At 48.1% G+C, this 25,637-nt stretch overlaps 1 protein-coding gene and 2 pseudogenes across 1 annotated transcript; 1 reads left to right on the top strand and 2 right to left on the bottom strand.

Annotated features, from left to right (window-relative positions):
• Positions 1-217: 217 nt before the first annotated feature.
• LOC134729522 (UPF0450 protein C17orf58-like) lies at positions 218-2,551 on the bottom strand (annotated as a pseudogene).
• A 2,555-nt stretch (positions 2,552-5,106) lies between these two features.
• LOC129394425 (dead end protein homolog 1-like) lies at positions 5,107-16,635 on the top strand (annotated as a pseudogene).
• A 6,759-nt stretch (positions 16,636-23,394) lies between these two features.
• On the bottom strand, positions 23,395-25,314 carry LOC117976690 (C-Jun-amino-terminal kinase-interacting protein 1-like; the record flags this gene model as incomplete). The annotated part of the gene is given in 2 exon segments (XM_055101452.3): positions 23,395-24,509; positions 24,512-25,314. Coding segments are annotated over 2 exon segments (1,791 nt in total), but the record flags the coding sequence as incomplete, so codon positions are not given.
• Between the last annotated feature and the right edge of the window lie 323 nt (positions 25,315-25,637).

Below are 25,637 nucleotides of genomic sequence, written 5' to 3'. Positions count from 1 at the left end.
TTTCATAGGTAAATGTCTTTTGACTAGTGCGCTTACTGTTATGTGAAGAATTTAATCTTCACATATAAGTTTTGAATATAAATCAGGTTTGAATATAAAATCAGGTTTGATACATGATATAAAAGTTGTGTATTTAAATTCAGGAAAATGTTTTGTGGACTATTTCTACTAAAGAATGTATTAAATTAAAATATTTAAAAACATGAAGCAGTGATCTGTTAACTAGACAGGTCAGTTACCTGAGCTGTGTAAAACACTGTCTGGCACAACAGTTGAATCACCTTGACACTGAGCTCAGGAGCAGCCCATTTAAGAAGCATCTTGTAAATAACAAAGTGACACCTTCGAGATTACAGTTGTAACTATGCAGGTCATTCATAGAGTAGCTTTGGGCTCTCTTCTAAAGGAGGACCCATTACATGAAGATAGACCTTTCATGTCTTGTTGCCGATGTCTCTTGTGATCCAGAAATGCCAGGATGGTTGTTTCAAATGCATTGGGTATGAATTGCACCTTGAATTTGCCCTTCCCTTTTTGGGTTAAACCTTTTCACATAGCTGCTGCTCCTCCTCAGCAGTCCATCCCCTGGACAGAGATGGCCTCTCAGGACCTGGAGCAGAGCTGTAGGAAGCTGCCCTCTCTTATGGTAGATGTGGCCCATCACAATATACCTGCTGCCTGGACAAAATAACCAGAACATTAATTCATAGCGTTTTTTAAATGCCATGAAACAGAAAATATAAGGCCTTTAAGAAATACCTAAGCTGCAATCTACTATCTTGCTGCACAAGTTGAAACTGATATTTACTCTACAGGCAAGGTGGAAACGGTCTAGCGACCTTTAGAAGATAACCACCCCAACCAGGCCAGTGCAGTGGCCCACGCCTTTAATCCCAGCACTTCGGGAGGCCGAGGCGGGCAGATTACTTGAGGTCAGGAGTTTGAGACCAGCCTAGCCAACATGGTGAAACCCCATCTGTACTAAAAATACAAAAAGTAGCACGGGGTGTGGGGAAGGGAAAGCAATATGTAACCAGCCCACATTACAGAACAAAGGTCCTTATCACATTGTATCAGGATTTCCCAGAGCACATGCCTAGAAAGATGTGGGAGTGGGGCCGGGCGCAGTGGCTCAGCCTGTAATCCCAGCTACTTGGGAGGCTGAGGGCAGGAGAATGGCTTGAACCTGAGGGACGGAGGTTGCAGTGAGCTGAGATGGCGCCATTGCACTCCAGCCTGGGCAACAGAGCGAGACTCTGTCTAAAAAAAAAAAAAAGATGCGGGAGTGGGTATTCCCCGCTACCAACCCTCCACACACTCCCCCAAAAAAGCAGCTTTTCTAAACTCAGTTCTGTACAGTCCCTTATGGCAATGGTGTTTGGTGGTCGCTCACTCCATTTGTGAACATCTATTTATTGACAGCCCGCTTTGTGCCAACAGCTGCCGTTCTCACCCGTGGGGGTGGGGCTGACGGTGCTTAAATCACAGAGTGGCGGAAATAATACCTGTCGTCTAAATCCTAATCATGTTACAATACTGTCCCCCATCCCTCCCAAAAAAAGACTGGGCGACCCACAGCCCGGGCTGTGGCACCCACGTTACAAACGGTGGTATAAAGTACACATGCAGCGTCATTCAGCTCAGTTTCAATACCAGGTTTAAACTCTGGACACGGTTTATTGCAGCTGGAGGAGTCCAGGACTAACATGTGGACTCGGAAGAAGCCGTCGGGGGTGAGTGAGGTACAGGCGGTTCATCTTGTACAGCCCGTCCCGATCCACCAGCAGGGTCACCAGCCAGATGCCCGCGCCCAGCACGTCCACGTCATGCACTATCCCGTTCATCGCTGCTTCCAAAAAACAGTTTGGGAACCCCAGTTCCTCTCCCAGTCCCCGGGCGTTGGTTTTTAGCAACAGCGAAACGGCCCGCATGGGTCGGGCGCCCTGGGATCTCGCGTGCAGGATTCTCCGGGACTCGGAAAGGCTCGCGGGGCGGCGGGGCGGCTGCGCGGCGGCCGGGCTCACCGATTTCGCGCTTGCAGAACGCCTCTCGCCCGTCCATGCCCGCCCGGCAAGCGCAAGCGCAGGACTCGGCGCCGGGCTCCGCGTCCCTGCGCGGCTGACTGAGGCGGAAGCTGAAGCTGAGGCGCGGCGGCGGCGCGGGCGGTGAGCCGGGGGCCGGCACGACGGCGCGCCGCAGGTTGGGGTGGGCAGGGCCGGCGGGGCCCTCGGCGGCGCGCGCGAGCGGCCGGGCGGCGGGGAAGCGTAGGGCCCGTGAGCGCGCGCGTCTCGGGGCTTCCTCCGTCGCGGGCCCGCGGCGCGGCGACGCGCGGTTCTCGGCTTGCGCCAGGCGCGGGCCTGTGGGCGCGTGTGCTGCCTCACGGAAGGTGGCCCGGTTGTCAGCCGGCGGCTGAGGCCTGGGCGCCCCCTCCCCAGATCCCCGCTCCGCTCCCAGGGCTCCGCACTACAGCGATCTTACTTTTTCTCTCCACCGGAGCTTCGGGGGATGATCCGACGATTAAACAGAGGAGCCAGAAAGCTCTAGCTGTCATTTTTGCAGACAGGGTTCCCAGGCTCTACAAGTGAGCCTGGGCTTTGCTTGCTTTCTCTCCCCTAACCCCTTCTCCACACCCGCGTCCCCGTTCATGCTAATGAGGGGCAGCCTTTGGGGAAACGGGAATCACTCGCTGAGCAGACCATTGGAACAAAACCGAGCCGCAGGGATTTCTCCCTCTTCCTTCCTAAGGGGGACGAGCACATGGCCTCGCAAAGTTGTCCCCGAGAATGTCTGTCCTGTGATCTGCGGGCGAGGATAGCATCACAGCCTAAACTTTAAACTCGTGTGCGTTTGCGCGCTGCGGTGGGGGCAGCAGAGGGTGGGGTGACAAGTGCGGAGAATAAGGGTGTTTCGGGACTGAGGGACTGAGTGGGGGAGAAAGAGTGATGGCCGCTTTTTTTCTAGATTAGGTCAACAACAAATAGGAAAATAGTGCTTAAGACAGCGTGGGTTTGTGGAAGGGAGGAGATTCCAGATGACAGAGAATGTATCCTGGAATGTGTGTTAGGCAATTTCTAGAGAAACCAAGTCACTGCTTCCTAAGTTTAGTAAAATTGTTTCATTAAATATGACAGCTCACTGTAACCTCTGCCTCCCGGGTTCAAGCGATTCTCGTGCCTCAGCCTCCCAAGTAGCTGGGATTACAGGCATACGCCACCATGCCAGGCTAATTTTTGTATTTTTAGCAGAAACGGGGTTTCACCGTGTTGGCCAGGCTGGTCTCAAACGCCCGACCTCAAGCGATCCACCCGCCTTGGCCTTCCAAAGTGCTGGAATTACAGGCATCAGCCACGACGGCCGGCACAGAGGTCTAATTATTAATCAGAAGGTTGCCTGTTGAGGCCGGGCATGGTGGCTCATGCTTGTAATCCCAGGACTTTGGGAGCCTGAGACAGGAGGATCTCTTGAGCCCAGGAGTTCAAGACCAGCCTAAGCAACATGGAGAGACCCTGTCTCTACAAAAAATACAAAAATTAGCCAGGCATGGTAGCTCACGCCTGTGGTCCCAGCCACATGGGAAGCTGAGGTGGGAGGATCGCTTGAGCCTAGGAGGTAGAGGTTGCAGTGAGCCGAGATCGTGCCACTGCACTCCAGCCTGGGTGACGGAGACCCTGTCTCAAAACCGAAAAAAAAGAAGAAGAAGAAGGAAGAGGAGGAGGAAGAGGAGGAGGAGAGGAAGAGGAAGAAGAGTAGGAAGAGGAGGAGGAGGAAGGAGGAGGAGAAGGAAGAGAAAAGAAGAAGAAGGAGAAGGAGGAGAAGAAGAAGAAGAAGAAGAAGAAGAAGAAGAAGAAGAAGAAGAAGAAGAAGAAGAAGAAGGGAAGTTTGTCCGTTGAGCATTAAATCAAAGAAGAGAAATTTGCCAAACTGCAGCTGAAGGAGGTGGGTTAATCTACCCTCATTCAGGTGTTGGAGGAGTGAACTATCTTCTCCCTCCAAAAGAGCAAACCTCTACAGCCACTGCAAAGCTTGGGTACACCAGAGTCAGGTTCTCCAGACTAGACAGGCCCAGATAAACACTAGTCAGATAAACACTAGTAAGTGCATGCCCTCGGGGCCCTGTTCATAGATGTCCTCAGATCCCCTTCTTTCACGTGCTCTTTCTTTAAGTCAAGTGGAATAAAATTCACTAGGCTTAAGATTTCTCAGTTACAACCACATCTCTGACATACAACCACATCTCTGACATACAACCACATCTCTGACATACATTCAAATCACCCACATCCTGCTGGGGGTGTTCCCAAAACTCTTCTGTTGCAGGAATGTTGTGAATGCCCTGAAACCCACACCATGAAATGTAGAGACAGAGAGCAAGCTGGATGGTTCCCAGGGGCTCCCAGAGGCTCCTGGGGTGGCAACAGCTGGAAGAACTCACCAGAGTCCAGTGCTGGGTCTTGGGCAGTGTCTGGCTTGCAGCCTTAGAAATCACACTAATGGTGGAAGGTACAAAGAGTTCAAAGAGACTGATCTATGTAGCCAGAATGCCAGTTTATTAATTTACAATGAGAAATCAACTCAGAAATGCAACTCACGTCAGCCTGGGTAGCATTCTTTTTCTATAAACAAGCCACACAGGAAGCCAAGTTATCATCAGGGTGCTTGGTAATATAAACCAGAGCCCAGGGAGTTTGTCACCTGATTGGAATGTTTAACAGTATTGGTTTCTCACAGCCTAATGTGTTCATCTTTACAATAGGTGTGTATACCTGTCGGGAGGAAGAACCCAAGAGACCAACTGGCAACTTCCTTGATAATTTCTGGTATTTTGAGTGTATGTTTCTGCTTAGCAAATATTTATTGAGCATCTACTGTGTGTTGTATAATAAAGAATTTGTAGGCCAGGCTCGGTGGCTCACACATGTAATTCCAGCACTTTGGGAGACTGAGGGAAGCAGATCACTTGAGCTCAAGAATTCAAAACCAGCCTGGTCTCTACAAAAAAAAAAAAAAAAAAAAAAAAAAAAAGTCAGCTGAGGTGGTAATTCTAGAGAATTTGAATTATCCAGAATGACTCACAGAACTCAGGATAGCATTTTACTTACAATGAATTGTATTATTATTTTGTCGGTTCATTATTTTATGTTTATTTTATCTTATTTTAATAGAGATGGTGGGAGCCAGATGCAGTGGCCCACACCAGTAATCCCAGCACTTTGGGAGGCTGAGGCGGGCAGATCACTTGAGGTCAGGAGTCCAAGACCAGCCTGGCCAACCTGGTGAAACGCTGTCTCTCTCTCTCTTTTTTTTTTTTTTTTGAGACAGAGTCTCACTCTTGTTGCCCAGTCTGGAGTGCAGTGGCACAATCTGGGCTCACTGCAACCTCCACCTCCCAGGTTCAAGCGATTCTCCTGCCTCAGCCTCCCAGGTAGCTGGGATTACAGGCATGTGCCACCACGACCTGCTAATACTGTATTTTTGGCAGAGACGGGGTTTCTCCATGTTGGTCAGGCTGGTCTCAAACTCCCGACCTCAGGTGATCTGCCCGGCTCAGCCTCTCAAAGTGCTGGGATTACAGGTGTGAGCCACTCTGCTCGGCCTTTTTTTTTTTTTTTTTTTTGAGACAGAGTCTGGCTTTGTCACCCAGGCTGGAGTGCAGTGGTGTGATCTCAGCTCACTGCAACCTCCACCTCCTGGGTTCAATCAATTCTCCTGTCTCAGCCTCTCAAGTAGCTGGGATTATAGGCACACACCACCATGCCTGGCTAATTTTTGTATTTTTAGTAGAGACGGGGTTTCACCATGTTGGGCAGACTGGTCTCAAACTCCTGGGCCAAGTAATCTGCCCACCTCAGCCTCCCAAAGTTCTGGGATTACAGGCGTGAGCCACTGCACCGGGCCCCATTTTATCTTCTAGCTCTACAATTATTTATTTGTTTGTTTGTTTGTTTATTGAGACAGGGTCTCACTGTTGCTTAGGCTGGAGTGCAGTGGCAAAACTCTATCAAGGCTCACTGTGGCCTTGACCTCCCGGGACTCAGGTGATCCTCCCTCCTTCGCCTCCAGAGTAGCTGGGACTACAGGTACCCACCACCAAACCCAGCTAACTTTTATATTTTCTGTAGAGATGGGGTTTCACCATGTTGGCCAGGCTGGTCTCCAACTCCTGGGCTCAAGCTAACTAACCTCCTTGGCCTCACAAAGTGCTGGGATGACAGGCATAAACTACCACACCTGGATTTCCTTGTTACTCTAGGAGACATTCTGGAACTTGTACATCAGCCGCTGATTTCATTTTCAGTGCCATCAATTCTGCTTTTTGCTCTGTCCAATGAGGATCTTCCTTCCTTTCTTTTTTCTTTTCTTTTCTTTTTTTTTTTTTTTTCCGAGACCGAGTTTTGCTCTTGTTGCCCAGGCTGGAGTGCAATGGCTTGATCTCGGCTCACCGCAACCTCCGCCTCCCGGTTCAAGTGATTCTCCTGCCTCAGCCTCCCAAGTAGCTGGGATTACAAGTTACGGGAATTCTCACAAAAGTACAAGGAGAAATAGTCCTTATGAAGAAGGAAATTATAAAAAGGGAATAGACTGAAATGAACAAACAACAGGATGAACAAAAAAGGAAGCTGACTAATAATTCCTGAGCTTTTAAATCCTTACTGGGGCCAGGCGCAGTGGCTCACGCCCTTAATCCCAGGACTTTGGGAAGCTGAAGCGAGCAGATAGCTTGAGCCCAGGAGTTTGAAACCAGCCTAAGCAACATGGCAAAATCCCATCTCTATTAATTAAAAAAGAAGAAGAAGAAGAAGAGGGGAAGGGAGAAAGGAAGGAAGATCGGCCGGGCGCAGTGGCTCACGCCTGTAATGCCAGGACTTTGGGAGGCCAAGGCAGGTGGATCACCTGAGGTCAGGAGTTTGAGAGGCCCGGTGCAGTGGCTCATGCCTGTAATGCTAGCACTTTGGGAGGCCAAGGTGGGTGGATCACTTGAGGCCAGGAGTTCAAGACCAGCCTGTGCAATATGATGAAACCCCGTCTCTACTGAAAATATAAAAATTAACCAGGCATGATGGTGCTCACCTGTAGTCCCAGCTGCTCAGGAGGCTGAGACAGGAGAATTGCTTAAACTCGGGAGACGGAGTTTACAGTGAGCTCAGGTGGCACCACTGCACTCCAGCCTGGGCAACAGAGCAAGAACCTGTCTCAGAAAATAATAATAATAATAATTGTCTTTAGGATTCTTTGTCAACATTATTTGAGGTATGCTCTGCACATTTTTAAGGGGAAAATATTTTTACTTTTATTATTAAACATTTAAAAAGTTATGGAGAATAATGTAATGAATACCTGCATAAGTATAACCCAGTTTTATCAGATCTTAATATTTTCCCATACTTGTTTCTTTTTCTTCTTCTTCTTCTTTTTTTTTTTTTTTTTTTTAGTGGTTAAAATATTACAAATATAGCCAGGCACCATGGCTCGGGCCTGTAATCCCAGCACTCTGGGAGGCCGAGGCGGGCAGATCACCTGAGGTCAGGAGTTTGAGACCAGCCTGACCAACATGGAGAAACCCCGTCTCTACTAAAAATACAAAAAATTAGCTGGGTGTGGTGGTGCGTGCCTGTAATCCCAGCTACTCGGGAGGCTGAGGCAGGAGAATCACTTGAACGCAGGAGGTGGATGTTGCAGCGAGCTGAGATCGTGCCATTGCACTCCAGCCTGGGCAACAGAGCAAGACTCCATCTCAAGAAAAAAAAATTACAAATATAGTTTGTAGTAACCATCCTCCAAATAGCCAGTCCCCAATGGCCCCCACTTTCTGGTATTCACATCCCATGTAGTCTCCCCTACCCTGTAGCAGGGTTGGTCTGGGAGACTGATAGCCTATGGAAGAAGTAATATACACTTCCAAGATTAGGTTACAGAAAGACCGAACTCTTTTTTTAAAAAAACATTTTTATTTCCATAGGATATTGGGGAACAGCTGGTGTTTGGTTACATGAGTAAGTTCTTTAGTGGTGATTTGTGAAATTTTTGTGCACCCATCACCCAAGCAATATAGACTGCACCCAATTAATAGTCTTTTATCCCTCACCCCCTTCCCATCCTTTCCCCCTGATTCCCCAAAGTCCACTGTGTCATTCTTATGCCTTTGCATCCTCCTAGCTTAGCTCCCATTTATGAGTGAGAACGTACGATGTTTGGTTTTCCATTCCTGAGTTACTCCATAGACGGGGCACGGTGGCTCATGCCTGTAATCCCAGCACTATGCGAGGCCGAGGTGGGTGGATCACCTGAGGTCGGGAGTTTGCGACCAGCCTGACCAACAGGGAGAAACCCCGTCTCTACTAAAAATACAAAATTAGCCAGGCATGGTGGCGCGTGCCTGTAATCCCAGCTACTTGGGAGGCTGAGGCAGGAGAATCGCTTGAACCCGGGAGGCGGAGGTTGCGGTGAGCCGAGATCCCGCCATTGCACTCCAGCCTGGAGAACAAGAGTGAAACTACGTCTCAAAAAAAAAAAAAAAGAGAATAGAGAGCCATGCAGTCCAAGCGGGATTGTGAGCTGTGGTGTGAGAGGGTGAAGCCAGAGAACAAGGCGGCGCTGGAGGCGTGGGTCAGGGAGACAGGCATCGCCTGGTGCAGGTGAACGGGCAGAGGAAGTATGACGGGCCACCCCCAGGCTGGGTGGGCAGCCCGCCGCCGCCGCCGCCGTCTGGGTCAGAGGTGTTCATCGGGCGGCTGCCTCAGGAAGTGTACGAGCACCAGCTTATGCCGCTGTTCCGGCGCGTGGGCCGCCTCTACGAGTTCCGCCTGATGATGACCTTCAGCGGCCTGAACCGCGGCTTCGCATATGCCCGCTGCAGCTCGCGGCGCGGCGCGCAGGCCGCCATCGCCCGCTGCACAACCACCCGCTGCGGCCGTCCTGCCCGCTGCTCGTGTGCCGCAGCACCGGGAAGTGTGAGCTGAGCGTTGCCTGCCTGCCGCCGAATCTGACCCGCACCGCGCTGCTGCTCGCGCTGCAGCCCGCGCTGCAGCCGCTGGGTCCCGGCCTGCAGGAGGCGCGGCTGCTGCCCAGCCCCGGACCGGCGCCCGGGCAGATCGCTCTGCTCAAATTCAGCTCGCACTGGACCGCTGCCATGGCCAAAAAGGCCCTGGAGGAAGGGCAGTCACACCTCTGTGGAGAGCAGGTGGCTGTGGAGTGGCTCAAGCCAGAACTGAAGCAGCAACTTCGCCAGCAACTTGTGGGTCCCTCCTTGCGGTCCCCACAGCCAGAGGGCAGCCAGTTGGCCTTGGCAAGGGACAAGTTAGGGTCCCAAGGGGCTCGGGCTACCCTGCAGTTGCTGTGCCAACGAATGAAGCTGGGCAGCCCTGTGTTCCTCACCAAGTGTTTGGGCATAGGACCTGCTGGCTGGCACCGCTTCTGGTACCAGGTGGTGATTCCTGGGCATCCGGTGCCCTTCAGCGGCCTCATCTGGGTTGTGCTGATCCTAGATGGCCGGGATGGGCATGAGGTGGCCAAGGATGCTGTGTCTGTACGGCTGCTGCAGGCACTCAGTGAATCTGGGGCCAACCTCCTGTGGTCTGCTGGGGCTGAGGCAGGTAGCATGGTTACACAGTGACTCCATTCTCTCTCCACAGGCAGCCCGAATGCGCATGCAGAGCCTGTGTCAGGCCCCAACCCAGCAGACCTGGGTGGCCACTATCTGACCCCCAAAGGTGGGGAGGGGCATGGGCCCAGGCCCATCAGCCTCCCTGCTGGGACAGGGACCTATGGCACCTGGGGGCAGCTTAGGTTTGGCTTAAGTTGTGGTGAGGGGCCTTGCCCTCCCCCTCCCAGCCCAGGGTCCAACCTGACCCAGTTATCTTCCATGGCCATTCCTTGTCCCACCCCCACCCGATCATACCTTCCCCCCTCTGCCACAGCTTAGCATGAATCTTCTTTATTGTCCTGATTTGTCCTGTTTGTTGGTTTTTATTTGTGGGGAAGGGCAGCTGAGCCAAAGGGGTCAGAAATTCTGCCCTTTGCCTCCACCACATGGCATTCTGGTTTTGGTTTCTGTATAGTTTTGGGTCTTTCTATGCTGGTTGTATTTATATTAAACCCCTGGTTAGTAAAAAAAAAAAAAAAAAAGGCCGGGTGCGGTGGCTCACGCCTGTAATCCCAGCACTTTGGGAGGCTGAGGCGGGTGGATCACGAGGTCAGGAGATCGAGACCATCCTGGCTAACATGGTGAAACCCGGTCTCTACTAAAAATACAAAAAAAAAAAAAATTAGCCGGGCATGGTGGCAGGCACCTGTAGTCTCAGCTACTTGGGAGGCTGAGGCAGGAGAATGGTGTGAACCCAGGAGGCAGAGCTTGCAGTGAGCCAAGATTGCGCAACTGCACTCCAGCCTGGGTGACTGAGTGAGACTCTATCTCAAAAAAAAAAAAAAAAAAAAAAAACAAGAATAATAGTCTCCAATCCCATCCAGGTTGCTGCAAATGCCATTAATTCATTCCTTTTTATGACTGAGTAGTATTCCACTGTATATCTATACCACAGTTTCTTTAGCCACTCATTGATTGATGGGCATTTGGGCTGGTTCCACATTTTTACAATTGTGAATAGTGCTACTATAAACGTGTGTGCAAGAATCTTTTTCGGCCAGGCGCGGTGGCTCACGCCTGTAATCCCAGCACTTTGGGAGGCCAAGGTGGGCAGATCACAAGGTCAAGAGATCAAGACCATCCTGGCCAACATGGTGAAACCCCATCTCTATTAAAAGTACAGAAATTAGCTGGGCATAGTGGCACACGCCTGTAATCCCAGCTACTTGGGAGGCTGAGGCAGGAGAATCACTTGAACCCGGGAGGCAGAGGTTGCAGTGAGCTGGGATCGTGCCGCTGCACTCCAGCCTGGCGACAGAGCGAGACTCCATCTCAAAAAAAAAAAAAAAGAATCTTTTTGTATAATGACTTAGAAAGACTGAACTCTTATCTGGGCTGTGTGTGTTCTCTCTCTCTTTTAGTTCATTCACTCTAGCTATGTGGGGAGGACATTCAGGCAGTCTATGGAGAAGTCCAGGTAGTAAGCCAATGAAGTCTTCAACCAATATTCAGTGAGGAACTACAGCCTGCCAACAACCAGTGAGTGACCTTGAATGCATATTTTCTCCCAATTGAGTCTTCAGATAAGAGTGCAGCCCCAGGCCACTGCTTGACTGAAACATCCCAAGAGAACTGAGCAGAACCACCCAGCTAAGTCCCTCCCAGATTCCTGACCCACAGAAAGTGTGATATAATAAATGTTTTTTGTTTTAAGCTGCTAAATGTTGGGGATAATTTTTTTTTTTTTTTTTGACATGGGCCTCACTCTGTTGCCTAGGCTGGAGTGCAGTGGTATGATCATGGCTCATTGCAGCCTCAACCTCCAAGGCTCAAGGGATCCTCCCATCTCAGCCTCCCAAGTAGCTGGGATCACAGGTGTGTACCACCACACCTGACTTTGGTGTTTTTTTTTTTTTTTTTTTAAGTAGAAACAAAGTCTTGCTTTGTTGTCCAGGCTGGTCTGGAACTCCTGGGTTCAAGTAATCCTCCCTCTTCAGGCTCCCAAAGTGCTGGTATTAGAGGCATGAGCCACCATGCCTGGCCCAATTGTTAAATCTTTTTTTAATTTTATTATTTTTTTCTTTTTTGTTCAAAGTGTTTTTATTTTTTTTTTTTTTTGAGACAGAGTCTAACTCTGTTGCCTGGGCTAGAGTGCAGTGGCATGATCTCGGCTCACTGCAACCTCCGCCTCCCAGGTTTAGTTCAAGCAATTCTCCTGCCTCAGCCTCCCGAGTAACTGGGATTACAATCACGTACCACCACACCCAGCTAATTTTTTGTATTTTTAGTAGAGACAGGGTTTTGCCATGTTGGCCAGTCTGGTCTTGAACTCCTGACCTCAGGTGATCCACCCTCCTCGGCCTCCCAAAGTGCTGGGATTACAGGTGTGGGCCACCATGCCCAGCCTAGTGTTAAATCTTTATAACAACATAAGTACGAGGTTGAGACTTATTACCCTGTTTTACAGATGAGTAACTGAGGCACAGAAAGGTTGAGTTACTTGGCCAAGGTTATACAACTAATAATTACAGGATACCAAAACCGCTAGCTTCTGCCAGTGCTCTTAATATAAGGTTGAAAGAAAAAAGAAGAGAAAAGAGCCAATTAACATAAAACATAGCTGGTAGAAGCTTCCTTCTACAAATGGCGATGAAGTCTAAGTTGATAATCATAGCCGCCTTCTTTCACCACTTCTTCCAATCCCCTTTCGAAGGGTTCTGTGCCTCATAGGGACACTCAATACTTTATTCCATAAGACCTGACTTCTTGGTGGTCTTGTTTTTATTGGGTTGCTCTACTTTTCCATTAACCAGGTCTTAGGGTCAAGAGCCTGCTAAGATGTGTCCCCAGTGAATTTTTGGCTTTCAGACATAGCCTCCTTCCTCTACTAAGTAACAGAGCCATTTTCCTCTTGCTAATCATAGGTAAAGAGGCTAGTTCGGTGATGGTTTTAGTTAGCTCAGGCTGCTATTACATACTGGGTGGCTTAAACAACAGACATTGATTTCTCACAGTTCTGGAGGCTGGGAAGTCCCATATCAGGGTGATAGCACAATTGGGTGCTGGCAAGGGCTCTTTTCCTGGCTTGCAGATGGCTGCCTTCTTGCCATATCTTCACTTGGTGGACAAAGAGAAGAAAGGCTCTCTGGTCTCTTCTTTTTTTTTTTTCTTTTTGTTTTGAGACAGAGACTCTCAGATGCTCTCTCTGTCCAGGCTGGAGGCTGGAGTGCAATGACATTATCTGGGCTCACTGCAACCTCCACCTCCTGGGTTCAAGCGATTCTCCCACCTCAGCCTCCCAAGTAGCTGGGATTACAGACATGCGCCACCACGCCCAGCTAATTTTTGTATTTTTAGTAGAGATGGCTTTTCACCATATTGCCCAGGCTGGTCTCAAACACCTGATCTCAAGTGATCCACCCACCTTGGCCTCCCAAAGTGCTGAGATTTCAGGGGTGAGTCACTAGGCAGACCACCTGGTCTTTTCTTTTAAGACACTCATCCCATCGTGGGGCACTGTAAGCCTAATTACGTCCCAAAGGCCCCACCTTCTAATACCATCACATGGAGGTGAGGGCTTCAACATAAGAATTTGGGGGCCGAGGCCGGGCGCGGTGGCTCACGCCTGTAATCCCAGCACTTTGGGAGGCTGAGGCGGGCAGATCACGAGGTCAGGAGATCGAGACCATCGTGGCTAACACAGTGAAACCCTGTGTCCACTAAAAATACAAAAAATTAGCCAGGCGTGGTGGAGGGCGCCTGTAGTCCCAGCTACTTGGGAGGCTGAGGCAGGAGAATGGCGTGAACCCGGGAAGCAGAGCTTGCAGTGAGCCAAGATCATGCCACTGCACTCCAGCCTGGGTGACAGAGCGAGACTCCGTCTCAAACAAACAAACAAACAAACAAACAACAAAAAAAACAATTTGGGGGCCGGGCACGGTGGCTCATGCCTGTAATCCCAGCACTTTGGGAGGCTGAGGTCAGCAGATCACCTGAGGTCGGGAGTTTGAGACCAGCCTGACCAACATGGAGAAACCCCATCTCTACTAAAAATACAAAATTAGCCGGGTGTGGTGGCGTATGCCTGTAATCCCAGCTAACTCAGGAGGCTGAGGCAGGAGAATCACTTGAACCTGGGAGGTGGAGGTTGCAGTGAGCAGAGATCGCGCCACTGCACTCTAGCCTGGGCAACAAGAGCAAAACTCCATCTCAAAAAAAAAAAAAGAATTTGGGGAGGATACAAACACTTAGCCCTTAATAGTAGCCGCCTTCCATCCTTATTGATTCAGCAGCATGAGGAACTTTAAATGGCCAGCTTCGGCTGGGCAAGGTGGCTCATGCTTGTAATCCAAGCACATTGGGAGGCCGAGGAAGGAAGATCACTTGAGCCCAGGAGTTCCAGAGCACTCTTGGGCAGCATACTTGCCCATAGTGTGAAAATTAGCTGGGCAGGGCTGGGCTTGATGGCTCACACCTATAATCCCAGCACTTTGGGAGGCCGAGGTGGGTGGATCACCTGAAGTCAGGAGTTTGAGACCAGCCTGGCCAACATGGTGAAACCCCACCTCTACTAAAAATACAAAAATTAGCTGGGCATAGTGGCGTGCGCCTATAATCCCAGCTACTTGGGAGGCTAAGGCAGGAGAATCGCTTGAACCCAGGAGGCAGAGGTTGCAGTGAGCTGAGATCGCACCACTGCACTCCAGCCTGGGTGACAGAGATTCTGTCAGAAAACAAAACAAAACAAAACAAAAAAAACAGGCGCGGTGGCTTATGTCTGCAATCCCAGCGCTTTGGGAGGCTGAGGCAGGCGGATCACAAGGTCAGGAGTTGAGACCAGCCTGGCCAACATGGTGAAACCCCGCCTCTACTAAAAAAAAAAAATTGCCAGGCGCGGTGGCACATGCCTGTAATCCCAGCTACTCCGGAGGCTGAGACAGGAGAATCGCTTCAACCCAGGAGGTGGAGGTTGCAGTGAGCCAAGACCGCGCCACTGCACTCTAGCCTGGGCAACAAAATGAGACTGCGTCTCAAAAAAAAAAAAGAAATAAAAATTAGCTGGGCAAGGTGGCATGCGACTGTAGTACCAGCTACTCAGGAGGCTAAGGTAGGAGGATCTCTTGAGCCTGGGAGCCTGGGAAACAAGAGTGAGATTCTGTCTCAAAATAAATAAATAAATAAATAAATAGATAAATAAATAAATAAATAAATACAATAAATGGCCAGCCTCGGCTTCCAGTTGAATAAAACCATAATAGTATTTCCTGATCTACACATTTCTTCCTTTGGCACTAGGACCTCTGGACCCACTGAGTCCCAGGTCCCTGGCAAGGAAAGCAAAAATTCTTCATGTGAATTATTAGGGGCCACAGTGGGAAGAGCCACTCCCATCTCCTCTCCTCGGTTCCTGGACTCATTCTAGCATGGTCTAAGTCTAGGAACGGCAGTGCTAGCAGAAGTCCCGCAGGTAAGGGAAGCAAATCCACACCCAGAACACGGGTCTGTCGTTGTGAGGATGAGGCACTGTCCTTACACCCCAGTCTGGTCCTACAAAAAAGGATGGCCTCTCAGGGTGCGACCTTCACCTTGGAGCAGCGCCCTCTGCTGGCCGCCTCTAAGATCTATGGCCACTTGCATCCCCCTTCTAATCTTCCCCTACCTCTGTTGGTTCAAATCATCTCTCAGTTTATTTTTCCTTGGAAAGAATTACATAGCGGTTATTCACAGCTTGTAAATTACAATAGAAAGGTTCCTTTCAAATGGTAGAGTTGCACTAAAGAGGAAATCGGGTTTATAAGAAAATGGAGGCAAAGAACTTAAGTTTTAAGAAAAAGCACTTCAAAACAGAAGGGCAAATGGAAAAGGGGGATATAAAACAAACCAATAAAAATACCATCTGAGGGTGTTACTGTCCAAAAGTAAAGAATAAGATGCATCACTAAGCCCTTTGCACTCGTGTTGACCTCGTAAGTAAAAATTATTACTTAGAATAATAATAAGTGGTGCACACTACATTCCCTGTCCCTCTTCTAGACTTTTTTTTTTTTGTAGAAGAATCAGAAAACAATTTACTAACCTCCCTGTTTGATATTAAAAACTCAATAGGAAGGTTTTTAATATTTTCTGTCAGTACAAGTTGAACTTGATTGTGTCAACTGAAACCCTAGAGGTTTGTGTATCAGTAGAATGCAAGAACATTGTTAAAGTTGCTTACAATCTTTTTTGTTTTCCTTTCCATTCCATTGTATCAATTTTTTGAGTAACTTTCAAATGGCTAGAAAATGGTCTTTTTGCTTTGCCCTTTTATAGCTGAAATAACCAGCTCCATTCTTTTCATGAGTAGTAAGTTGATATATTTATTTATCAGGTATCTTTCAGTTGTCACTAAATACTGTAGTTTTCTTGTGTTGTATGGAAATTATAGTTCAATTATTCTAATGTGATGGAGTGCAACAAGTCATTGTAGAACTTTTCACCTGTTAATGTTGAAGTTATACCTCTGAATTTCTGCTGTGGATATCAAGGAAATAATAAAGCGAAAACCCTAAGACATTTGAAAAAAAAAAAAAACCCAGCCTGGGAAATATGATGAAAACCCATCTCTACAAAAAATACAAAAATTAGCTGGGCATGGTGGCACACGCCTGTATTTCCAGCTACTTGGGAGGCTGAGGCGGGAGAATCACTTAAGCCCAGGAAGTGGAGGTTGCGGTGAACTGAGATTATGCCACTGCACTCCAACGTGGGTGACAGAGCAAGATCCTGTCTGAAAAAAAAATCAATGAATCAAAGAATGGTGACCCTAGTAAATACCTGATACTTTATTTATTTGGCTCAATGAAAATAAAAAAGAGAATTTTATGCAAAAATTTCAGACAACTGAATTTTGCCAAATGATTCCATTTACTAAGGATTCCATCTTTGGTTCTAATGTAGTATATATTCCCTGTGGAGGAAATGGATTTCTCCAAATAACTGGATCCATAGTCATGTAATGCTAGTGGGGACAATCACCCCAGCTTAGATACCATCAAATGAATTCCAACATATGTGGGCTCTCCCATTATTTGTCTTCTCACCTGCCAGCCTGCCTCTCTTGGCAATGCTAGGATTCCAGAATCAGGCCCTAAGCTCAGCAAGGGCCTCCATGAGGGCCATATTACACCCTAAGATTCCCAGAAGTCTATTTGGAACCACCTTTGACTTACTCCCTTATTTTGCCCCTGAAACTGCATGGGGACAAAGAAGAAATCATAAAAACAGGGATAATGGATATGGCCCTAAGTATTTTAATGTGGCCTATCAATAGTGTTGTCATACCATCCCTGTTTACCAAGCCTTTATGGCAATTTCTTCACCTTGATACTGTTGATATTTTCGGCTGGTCATCATTTTTTTATGGGGGAACTGTCCTGTGTGTTTTAAGACATTAAGCAGGCCGGGTGAGGTGGCTCACACCTGTAATCCCAGCACTTTGGGAGGCTGAGGCGGGCTGATCACCTAAGGTTGGGAGTTTGAGACCAGCCTGACCAACATGGAGAAACCCCATCTCTACTAAAAATACAAAATTAGCCAGGCGTGATGGTGCATGCCCATAATCCCAGCTACTCGGGAGGCTGAGGCAGGAGAATCGCTTGAACCCGGCAGACAGAGGTTGCAGTGAGGCGAGAGTGTGCCATTTCACTCCAGCCTGGGCAACAAGAGCAAAACTGTGTCTCAAAAAAAAAAAAAAAAAAAAAAAGATGTTAAGCAGCGTCCTTGACCTCTGCCCAGATATTGCCAAATGTCACTTGGGGAGCAAAATTGGCCCAGTTGAGAACCACGGGACTAAAGTAAGCAGAATTATCAGGATAAAACAGACAATTCACCTCTATCATACCAGAGTTTTTTGTTTGTTTTTTGAGACAGGGTCTTGCTCTGTCACCCAGGCAGGAGTGTGGTAGTGTGATCATAGCTCACTGCAGCCTCAAACTCCTGGGCTCTCAGGAGGCTGAGAAGCAGTGAGTCACAATTGTGCCACTACAATCCAGCCTTGGCAACAGAGGGAGAACCTTTCTCAAACAAACAAGAGGAAGAAGAGGAAGAGGAAGGAGAGGAAGAGGAGGAAGAGGAAGAGAAAGAGAAGGAAGAGGAAGAGGAGAAAGGGGAAGGCAAGAGAAGGACAAGGAGAAGGAGAAGAAGACGACTCTGGGGCTCAAGCCATCCTCCTGCCTGAGCCTCCCAAAGTACTGGGATTACAGGTGTGTCACCGAGCGTATTAGTCAGGGTTCTCTAGAGGGACAGAATTAATGGAATACATACAGGAGTTTATTAAGTATTAACTCACAGGATCACAAGGTCCCACAATAGGCCGTCTGCAGGCTGAGGAGCAAGGAGAGCCAGTCTGAGTTCCAAAACTGAAGAACTTGGAGTCCGATGTTGGAGGGTAGGAAGCATCCAGCACGGGAGAAAGATGTTGGCTGGGAGGCTAAGCCAGTCTCTCACATTTTTCTGCCTGCTTATATTCTAGCCTTGCTGGCAGCTGATTAGCTTGTGCCCACCCAGATTAAGGGTGGGTCTGCCTTTCTCAGCCCGCTGACTCAAAGGTTAATCTCCTTTGGGAACACCCTCACGGACACACCCAAGATCAATACTTTGTATCCTTCAATCCAATCAAGTTGACACTCAGTATTAACCATCACACTGAGCCTGGCCAAAGCTGGACTACTTGTAAGCTTTTGTCTGGAACCGTGATTTGGGAGCCAGTGGCCCGAGGACGATGAAAACTATCAGAGGTGGCTGGGCACAGTGGTTCATGCCTGTAATCCCAGCACTTTGGGAGGCGGAGGTGGATGGATCACTTGAGGTCAGGAGTTTGAGACCAACCTGGCCAACATGGCAAAACCAGTCTCTACTAAATATACAAAAACTGGCCAGGCATGGTGGCTCACGCCTGTAATCCCAGCACTTTGGGAGGCCGAGGCAAGTGGATCGCCTGGGGTCAGGAGTTTGAGACGAACATGTTGAAACCCCATCTCTATTAAAAATATAAAGAACTAGTCGGGCATGGTGGCAGGCTCCTGTAGTCCCAGTTACTCGGGAGGCTGAGGCAGGAGAATTGCTTGAACCCGGGAGGTGGAGGTTGCAGTGAGCCGAGATCATGCCACTGCACTCCAGCCTGGGCAACAGAGCGAGACTCCATCTCAAAAACAAACAATCAGAGGCGCTGACTGCAGTGACAGCCATCCGGCTCTGACAGTTCCTGTGCTTCCAGCTTCTTGCTATTTCAGGGGCTCTGGTCTTGATTCTTGCAGGTTCCCAAACCTGGTCCTACAGCTCCCTACCTCCTGTCTCTTTAGAGGTTTAGTGGGCGCCCCCTCCCCTGTATCTTTCTAGTGAGTTTTAATGTGCTTTGCTTAGGTAGGGCTGGTTTGTTTCCATTGTTGGCAACAAGAAGGAATTGGTCAAGGAGTCTAAGAAGTTGTCTGGAGAACCAAGAAAAAGATTTCCTGGAAGCATAGAAAGAGTGCGTTTCCGGAAGAAAGATTCATCAAGAATTTCAAACATCAGGGCCAAGTCAAGCAGGACAAGAACTGAAAGGTGCTCCTCAAATTTGCCTATGAAGAGGCCACTGCTGGGGAGGAGTGTGTCAGGCGGCAGTGGAGGGAGGACAGCAAGTGTAAAGGAGACTCTGCAACCTCCACCTCCCAGCTTCAAGCACTTCTCGTGCCTCAGCCTCCTGAGTAGCTGAGATTACAGGCGTGTGCCACCACACCTGGCTAATTTGTGTATTTTTAGTAGAGATGGGGTTTCCACACAACTGGAATACTACTGAGCAATAAAAAGGAGTGAACAGTTGTCCCTCGGCGTCTGCAGGGGATTGGCTCCAGGACCCCCTGCCGACACCAAAGTCCACAGATGCTGAAGTCTTTTCTATGAAATGACATAATGTTTGTATATAGCCTCAGGTATGCTTTAAATACCTAATACAGTGTAAATGGTATGTAAATAATTATACTGTATTTTAAATTTTCTACTGTTTTTATTGTCTTACAGTCATTTTATATATTTCATTTTTTTCAAGTATTCTCCATCCATGTTTAGTTGAATCCATGGATGAGGAACCTGCAGATATGGAGGGCCAGCTGTAGTGATGGGTGCAGCAACATGGATGGCAGCATAATTTCAAAAAATAATATGTAAGTGAGGCCAGGTGAGGTGGCTCACACCTGTAATCCTAGCACTTTGGGAAGCCAAGGCAGGCGGATCACTTGAGGTCAGGACTTCGAAACCAGCCTGGCCAACATGGTGAAACCTCGTCTCTACTAAAAATACAAAAATTAGCCAGGCGTGGTGGCATGTGCCTGTAATCCCAGCTACTCAGGAGGCTGAGGCAGGAGAATCACTTGAACCTGGGAGGTGGAGGTTGCAGTGAGTCTAGGTCATGCCGCTGCACTGCAGCCTGGGCAACAGTGAGACTCCATCTCAAAAAAGAAAAAATTATGCTAAGTGAAAGAAGTCAAATACAAGAGGCTACATGCTATATGATTTCATTTATAAGATATTCTGGAAAAGGCAAAACTATAGGAAATCAGATTAGTAGCTAACAGGGTGACGGTGGGAGGAGGTGATTGACTACAAAGGGACACGAGGGACCTTTTTGAGGCGACAGAAATGCTTTATACTGGGAATGTGGTGGTGGTTATGTAACTATACATTTGTCAAAACTCATCAAATTGTACACTTAAAAAGGGTGAATGTTAGTATATGAAAATTATATCTCAATAAACCTGACTTAAGAAAATAATAAAACAAACCTAAAAACGCAACGAGGTGAAAATAAGTCTAAGAAAAAAATAACTTACAGTTTTTCCAGTTCAACGGTCATCATGAGAATGTTCTTAAGTGTTGTAAGTGGGACTTGCGTTGTTCCCACGTCTCTGAAGAAGAAAGCCGAAACAGTCATGATATGAACCCCAATAAAAAATTCTGTACTTAAAAAGATAATTCAAGGACATGTGATTACTTCAATTTTGGCTTCCCTATAAAACAAGCCAGTTCAACAGTTTATTTGCCGCAAAATTCCAGAGAGCTCTTATTAAAGAAATTAAAGTTGATTTGCATCATCAAATTAATGATATTCAAGAGTAGGTCTTATACTGTTTTTTTGTTTTTGTTTTTGTTTTTTTACCATTATCTTACTTCTCATTTTCATATTGCATTCACCCATCTTGATTATTTACTCTTTTATTCCTTTTTAGAATAATGAACACCTTTTCCCCTGTGCTTTCTTGGTTAAGTAATATTCCTCCATGTGTCTACATGTTCCAAATCTATATGGGTTCTTCAACACTGTTCTCTTTCCCCTGCTGGCTATCTTTACCATTACACATCCTTTCCTTTGCCAATAATGTTTTTCAATAACTCAGTTAAAATTTAAATTATGACATTTTAGCCTAAATGCAAAATACTTAATCTTTGATGAAAAATTTAAAAAGAGTATAAATCATCTCATGACTCCCAAGAGTACTATAGTACTTACAGATATTTTAATGCCAGTAATTTAAAGAGATACGGATCTTCAACAGTTGTCAGAGGATTGTGATGGAGAATTCTGAAAAATGCAGTGGAATTAAAATAACCTGCATTTTCAATGTGTGAAACTGCATAAGAAGTTTACATTCATTTTTTGGTTGGAACTTGTGGGTAAAAAAAAATCATTTTCTGTTTTTACCTAATAAATCAACATTAGACTCCGTAAAGCATTATTCCTTTGGGAACTACCTAGATCTCTAGGAGATAAAGTAGAGGAGAGAAAGAGGGGAAAAAAATAGGGAAAAAAAAGTGGATAGCAAAGAAAAAAGATGCCACAGAACTTTTCAGGTCAAAAACCCTAGAAGTGACTATGTTGGTAGGAAGCCCTGATTCTGTAGGAAACACTATTTCTAGTGTCCTCCATAATTCAAGTTGCTCATCTTCTTGTTTTGTTTTGTTTTGAGACAGAGTCTTGCTCTGTAGCCCAGGCTGGAGAGCAATGGCGACATCTCGTCTCACTGCAAACTCCACCTCCCAGGTTCAAGCGATTCTCCTGCCTCAGCCTCCTGAGTAGCTGGGATTACAGGTGCCTGCCACCACACCTAGCTAATTTTTGTATTTTTAGTAGAGACAGGGTTTCGCGATGTTGGCCAGGCTGGTCTCGAACTCCTGACCTCAGGATATCCACCTGCCTCGGCCTCCCAAAGTGTTGGGATTATAGGTGTGAGCCACTGAATCTGACCGCTTGCCTTTTATCTTTATAAAGTTATTAAAATTTATGATTTAATTTGCAAAGTTAAGAAAAAAAATAGGACCAATTCTTTTGCTTTATAGCCAAAGAAAAAGGGATAAATCTAAGAGGAGGAACTGGTCAAAACCATACTCCCATCACATACTCCCACTTGTCTTCTTGTATGACATCATAGCCTTTGTTACATTGCATGTAATCACCTGTCTACTTATCAGTCTCCTGGACTATCAGCTCCCTGAGGGCAGAGACCACATCTTATTGTCATTGTCATCCCTGTGCCTGGCATTACGTCTGAAATTTACTAGACATTTAATAAACGTTTATTGAATAAACAAATGACATTTTATTTGTATGCCAATAAAATGAATAAATTCTTTTTGATGCACATTTTTATTCCAAAATGCTGGAATCGATTTTCTTTTTAATTCTTTAAAGTCAACAAGGAAAAAAAAAGAAACAGGAAGAAATAAAAGAAAACCTGCCTTTAGGTTAACCCAAGAATCATCACCATACTTTTGCAGAAATTATAAAAATAATAATTATTACAGTGAGTATCTATTGGGCTGCTAGGTATTTGTGATCAGCATTTCACATTTAATCCTCACAATGCCTTATGGGCTAGATATTATTATTGCCCTATTTTATAAATGAGGAAACTGAGGCACAGAGAGGTTACATAACTTGTCCTACATCACCAAGCTATTAAGAAGCAAAGCTGTAATTTGAAGTCATGTGTTTTAATCTGTATGAAGAAAAAGGGTTTGCTTTAACCTTATGGTTTTTTAATTTTTATTTTATTTCTCTTTCCTTCTTTCTTTCTATTTCCCTCCCTCCCTCCTTCTTTCCCTTTCTTCCTCCCTTCCCTCCCTCCCTCTCTTCCTTCCTTCCTGCCTCCCTCCCCACCTCCCTTTTCTTTTCTTTTCTTTTCTTTTTTTTTGACAGGAAATGGCACTTTAATAGTTGGGGCCAGGGTGACAGGACCAAGATGGGGCTAGCCTGTGTCAGTCAGGAAGCCTCCCTCTCCTGCTGGGATAGGGCCTTGCGGCAGCTCCTCCTCCCCGCTGAGGTCCTAGGCCTGCCACAGGCTAGCATGCCAGTGAGGTCGGTGGCAGGAGCCACCCAGAAGCCCCGCAGATGACAGAGCTGAGAACAGGGACTTCACTTCCACGTGTTGCCATTTCCTCACTGGAAAGTCCTTGGGAGGTGGCTGGGCTCAGCCTGAGCTCAGGGCTCTTCGGTGGGTGTTGGGACAGGGGCAGGGCGGGCACTTGCAGGTGGCACAGGCTTCATCAAGGCAGGACATGGGCTTCATCAAGGCAGGAGCCAGAGCACCCGAGCCCTGGCAGAGGAGGTATGGCCCAGGATGGGGCAGGGCCGTGTGCTCCTGGAACGGACATCCTTCTCTGCCAGAGACCTGCTCCCCAAGCCCTGTCCCTCCCAATCCCCAGGCAGCCCACTCTGCCCTCCATAGATGAATCTAATCCCATATATTACAATAAACTGCATTTGCCTCTCCCCATTGCCCCACCCTCCCCTACCCTGAGCCAGCGGCCCCCACTTCCTCATCCCCTGGCGGTGGCAGGTGCCCCTCCTCAAGCAGTGCCACATCCTGTCAGCAGCCAGCTGTCCTGGCACTGGCCTGAGGGCCGGGGGACGCAGAGGGCGGGGCTGCGCGGCTACTCCAGGTAGATATCTTCTGTGGGGCAGGTGTACTCCACAAACTGCTTGTGAAACTGCTGGAATGCTCTCCCCACGGACTCTGCCAAGGCTTTGGTGGAGTCTTCAGACACAAAGACGTGGCAGGCAAACCGGTGGACGGCGAGGTGCTTGGTGATGAACCCAAAGTACTTGTTGTTCTTTGGATGATATCCGCGGAAAGAGATGTTTTTTAACTGGAAAAAGTGGCTACATTTATTCCCCTTGGCCTCCTGGGAGTCATCGGCCTTGACACCTATCTTCACACCCCGCACGCTGATCTCCAGGACACAGCTGGAGGGCGGGTTAAAGTGCACGGTTAGCCGGCGGGTGGTGGCAATCTTTTGCATAGCGGCAGAGAGGACGACATTGCCCTTGTGATAGGGAACCTGGACTGAGCCCAGGAACTTCCCCCGGAACTGGTCCACCCAGTCACTGTTTTTAGCCAGGGCTGCCATGCGTTCGGGCTCCTTGGTGACCTCGATGGCGTAATAGGCAGTAAAGATGCCCCGGGCACCAGTGCGCATGTTGTAGGCCTCGTACCAGTAGTCTTCAGCCTGGAGCTCCACTAGCAGAGGGTCATCCACTTCCAGCTCAAGTTCGTCTTCGTGTCGAGGCACAAACCTGAATATGGTCCGGTGGGTCTGCTCCTGCTCCTCCCCGTTGATGATGCAGGAGAACAGCCCGAAGGACTCGGCACTGGAGGAGCGGGAGCGGCCACTCATGAAGATGTTCAGAAACTTCTTGGAGAAATGGACGTCGGGTTCGTCAGGCGTGGAGTCCTTGGAGAGGCAGGCAGGAGGCTGGGGCCGGGAGGCCTCCTCATATTCCTCTCCGATGGCTGACTCATAGGGCGAGGAGACGGAGGCACAGTTGTCGTAGACGATGGCCGAGTCACTCTCGTCACCGTAGTCTCCGAAGCACGGCCGCAGGCTCACCAGCTCCAGCTGCGCGTGCTCATCTACCAGCAGCGTGGGCTGTTGGTGGAGGTCCCTCGATCTGTGGTGGGGGCGGGGCTGCTCTGGGGGGGCAGCTCATCGCTCAGGCAAATGTGTTCATGCGGTGGTGTCTGCTCCCCTGTCTTCAGGGGTGAGGATGATCGAGACACCCGATCCTGCCAACTGTACTTTTTGCCCAGAGAATTATTATTCAGTGTGTCCTGAGACAACTGCACCTGCGGAAAGAGGTTGAGCGTGGTGGGCCGCTTGGGCCGGTACGTGTCCCCGCTGCCCGGGCCCTGGCTCTGGCCTTGGCTCTGGCCCTGGCCGCGGGACGCCGGCTCCTGGCCGGACTCGGCCTTGGGCGGCCCCGCTCCCGGCCGCCGGGCCGCGCGCTCCTCCTCGTCCTCCTCGTCGTCCTCGGCCCCGGGAGTGTCCCCCGTCGCGTCGATCAGGTCCATCTGCAGCATCTCGGCCTGCAACCGGCTCCCCGCGCCGCCGCCGCCCGCAGAGCCCTCCCTTTTCTTTTCGTCTTTTCTTTTCTTCTTTCTTTCTTTATTCTCTTCATGTCCCTTCCTCCCTCCTTCTTTCCCTTTCTTCCATCCTTCCCTCCCTCCCTCCTTCCTCCCTCCTTTTCTTCTTTCTTTCTTTCCTTCCTTCTTCTTTCTTTTCTTCCTCTCCCTCCCTTTCCTTCCTTCCCTCCCCTTCCTTCTTTCTCTCTCTTTTTCTCTCTCTTTTCTGTCTTTCTCTCTTTTCGCCTTCCTTCCTTTTTTCCTTCCTTCTCTCCCTCCCTCCTCTTTCTCTCTCTCGCAAAAAAAGAGTAAGCAGACATGATATCAATATATTCATTTACCTCAAGGACTGAGAATAATGAATTTAGTTCATGCAACTATGATTCTTCTTGTCATTTATTCAAGAAACTTTGAGATTCATTCCCATTATAGCTAAACACTCTTGACACTGGGAATATAAAGATAAATAACTCACAGTCCCCACCCTCAAAGGTTTATAATAGAGTAGGAGAAGGGAAACAGTAAACAAAAGTTTGAAGTGTGATATAGTGAAATATATATATTTGGTCTTTGACCTCATTTCCTCGTATACACTTAGAATCTCCAAAGTGATATCTTCTTGTATGCAAACAAATTGACTGGTAGCT

The sequence above is a fragment of the Pan paniscus genome, chromosome 19 (genome assembly GCF_029289425.2).
Source record: "Pan paniscus chromosome 19, NHGRI_mPanPan1-v2.0_pri, whole genome shotgun sequence".
Lineage (NCBI taxonomy): Eukaryota > Metazoa > Chordata > Mammalia > Primates > Hominidae > Pan > Pan paniscus.
This window is presented reverse-complemented; position numbering and strand designations above follow the sequence as displayed.